Source organism: Egretta garzetta, unplaced genomic scaffold (genome assembly GCF_000687185.1).
Source record: "Egretta garzetta isolate BGI_Z169 unplaced genomic scaffold, ASM68718v1 scaffold192, whole genome shotgun sequence".
Lineage (NCBI taxonomy): Eukaryota > Metazoa > Chordata > Aves > Pelecaniformes > Ardeidae > Egretta > Egretta garzetta.
Genome location: NW_009258881.1, coordinates 121013 through 122834, shown reverse-complemented (window position 1 = coordinate 122834; position 1822 = coordinate 121013). Strand labels below are relative to the sequence as shown.

At 52.4% G+C, this 1822-nt stretch overlaps 1 protein-coding gene across 1 annotated transcript in view; it reads right to left on the bottom strand.

The window, feature by feature from the left end:
- Positions 1 to 429: 429 nt before the first annotated feature.
- Positions 430 to 1822, bottom strand: part of LOC104121799 (CD5 antigen-like) — a gene marked incomplete at its 3' end in the record, with an annotated part of 9455 nt that continues 8062 nt past the window's right edge. The window contains exons 8-9 of the mRNA XM_009633844.1: positions 939 to 1092; positions 430 to 545 (exon numbers count right to left, since the gene is read on the bottom strand). Coding sequence (XP_009632139.1) covers positions 430 to 545; positions 939 to 1092 — 270 coding nt within the window. The remainder of the gene's footprint in view (positions 546 to 938; positions 1093 to 1822) is intronic.

Below are 1822 nucleotides of genomic sequence, written 5' to 3'. Positions count from 1 at the left end.
CTTCCTGGACCCCTTTGCCCTTCAGGACTGTCTCCCAAGGGACTCTCCCAACCGGTGTTCTGAACAAGCCAACGTCTGCCCTCCATGTCCCTGGTGGTGGTTTTGCTGACCCCCTTTCTTACCTCACCAAGAATCAAAAACTCTAACATTTCATGGTCTCTAAGGCCAAGACAACCTCTGACCACCACCTCTCCCACCAGTCCTGCTCTGTTAGTAAACAGCAGGTCAAGCAGGGCCCCTGCCCTTCGTAGGCTCCCTTACCAGCTGTGTCAGGAATTTCTCTTCCATACATGGCAGAAACCTCCTAGACTGTTTCTTCTCTGCTGTGTCGTGTTTCCAGCAGATGTCCGCTAAGTTCAATTTCCCCACAAGAACAAGAGCTAGTGATTGTGAGACTTTTGCCAGCCGCTTGTAAAATGCTTCACCTACCTCTTCATCCCGGTTGGGTGCTCTATAACAGACTCCCAGCAGGATATCGGCCTCGATGGCCTTCCCCCTCATCCTTACCCATAAGCGCTTGACCTTATCATCACATTCGTTGAACTCTGTACAATCAAAACACGCCCTAACAGACAGAGCCACCCCACTGCCTCTCCTTCCTTGCCTATCCCTTCTGAAGAGCTTATAGCCATCCATTGCAGAGCTCCAGTCATGAGAGGCGTCCCGCCATGTTTCTGTGATGGAAACTAAGTCACAGCATCATATTCATTCATCACATAACTATTCATCATGTTAGACCAACAGCCCCCTGCCCAGACAGCAGAGGTCCACCGGCAATTTAGGAGACAGCAGACGTTCAGTTTTAGTGGAACTTTATTGATACTTTGTGATCTTTGCTTCTCAGGGGGAATAATGTGTTGAGCCGGGTTTTCCATCAGTGCAGTTGTAACCAAGTTTGTAGATCCTCTAAAGGATGAGAGAGAATGGTTTTGCCAAACCCTGGATCCCGTTATGGAACACTGATGGTTCTGCAACATCCCTGCCCTTTGCCTTCTCAGCCGAATCTTGCTGGCCTATGTTTCTGCGGCAAGATGGTCCGGTGGGGACAGTCTCGCACTTATGGTGCTTCTGGCTCCTCTGGGTTCTTGGTAACTGCAGAGAAAGAGAACACGGTAAGGCAAAATCTGCTCTCGGGAATCCTCTGACACCAGGATTGCCTGCCAGAAGTGACAATGACTCTGCTCCCAAGGAAGGTCTGTGGGTTGGGTTATACCCGTATATTCAGGGCTGTTGGGAACCCGAGACCTGAGCTTTGGACAAGGTGCTGTGGGAGCCAGGAGAGGACTGCGTGAAGAGCAGGCTCTGACCTGATGCACAATGCAACTGCTTGGATCCAGAGGACTGCAGCACATGGTCCTCACAGCACGACATCGCCCAGGTTAAATCCGAGACACTGCAGTTCTGCTCCTCCGTAATGAAACCAGCCAAAGACCCCCAGGGATTCCTCCCTTCACCCACGCAGGGCCTGTCCAAGCTTCTCTCCCAAGAAACAGGGCATGAGGAGTCAGAAACTCAGCTCCCAAGAGCTTCAGAGAGTCCAACTCAGACAGTTATTGAGTACTGAGGGTGTACCGATAGAGGCCTCTCGCCCCAGACACCGTTCCAGCTGTCCTCCCCTTGCCTCCCACGGATGCTCGTCGTTGCTTCCTGCCCTAGAAACTGCCCTATCTTCCCCCTTTCTGCCCTTTACGAGCATTGCCCTATAGAAAAGTCCCTGGTCAGCATCTCCCTGGCAAGATCCATCCCATAGTCAGACTGTCACTGGTGTGTTTGCCTCTGCTCTGCAGTAGCCCCTCTCCCACCGGCTGGCCCCCCCACCCCC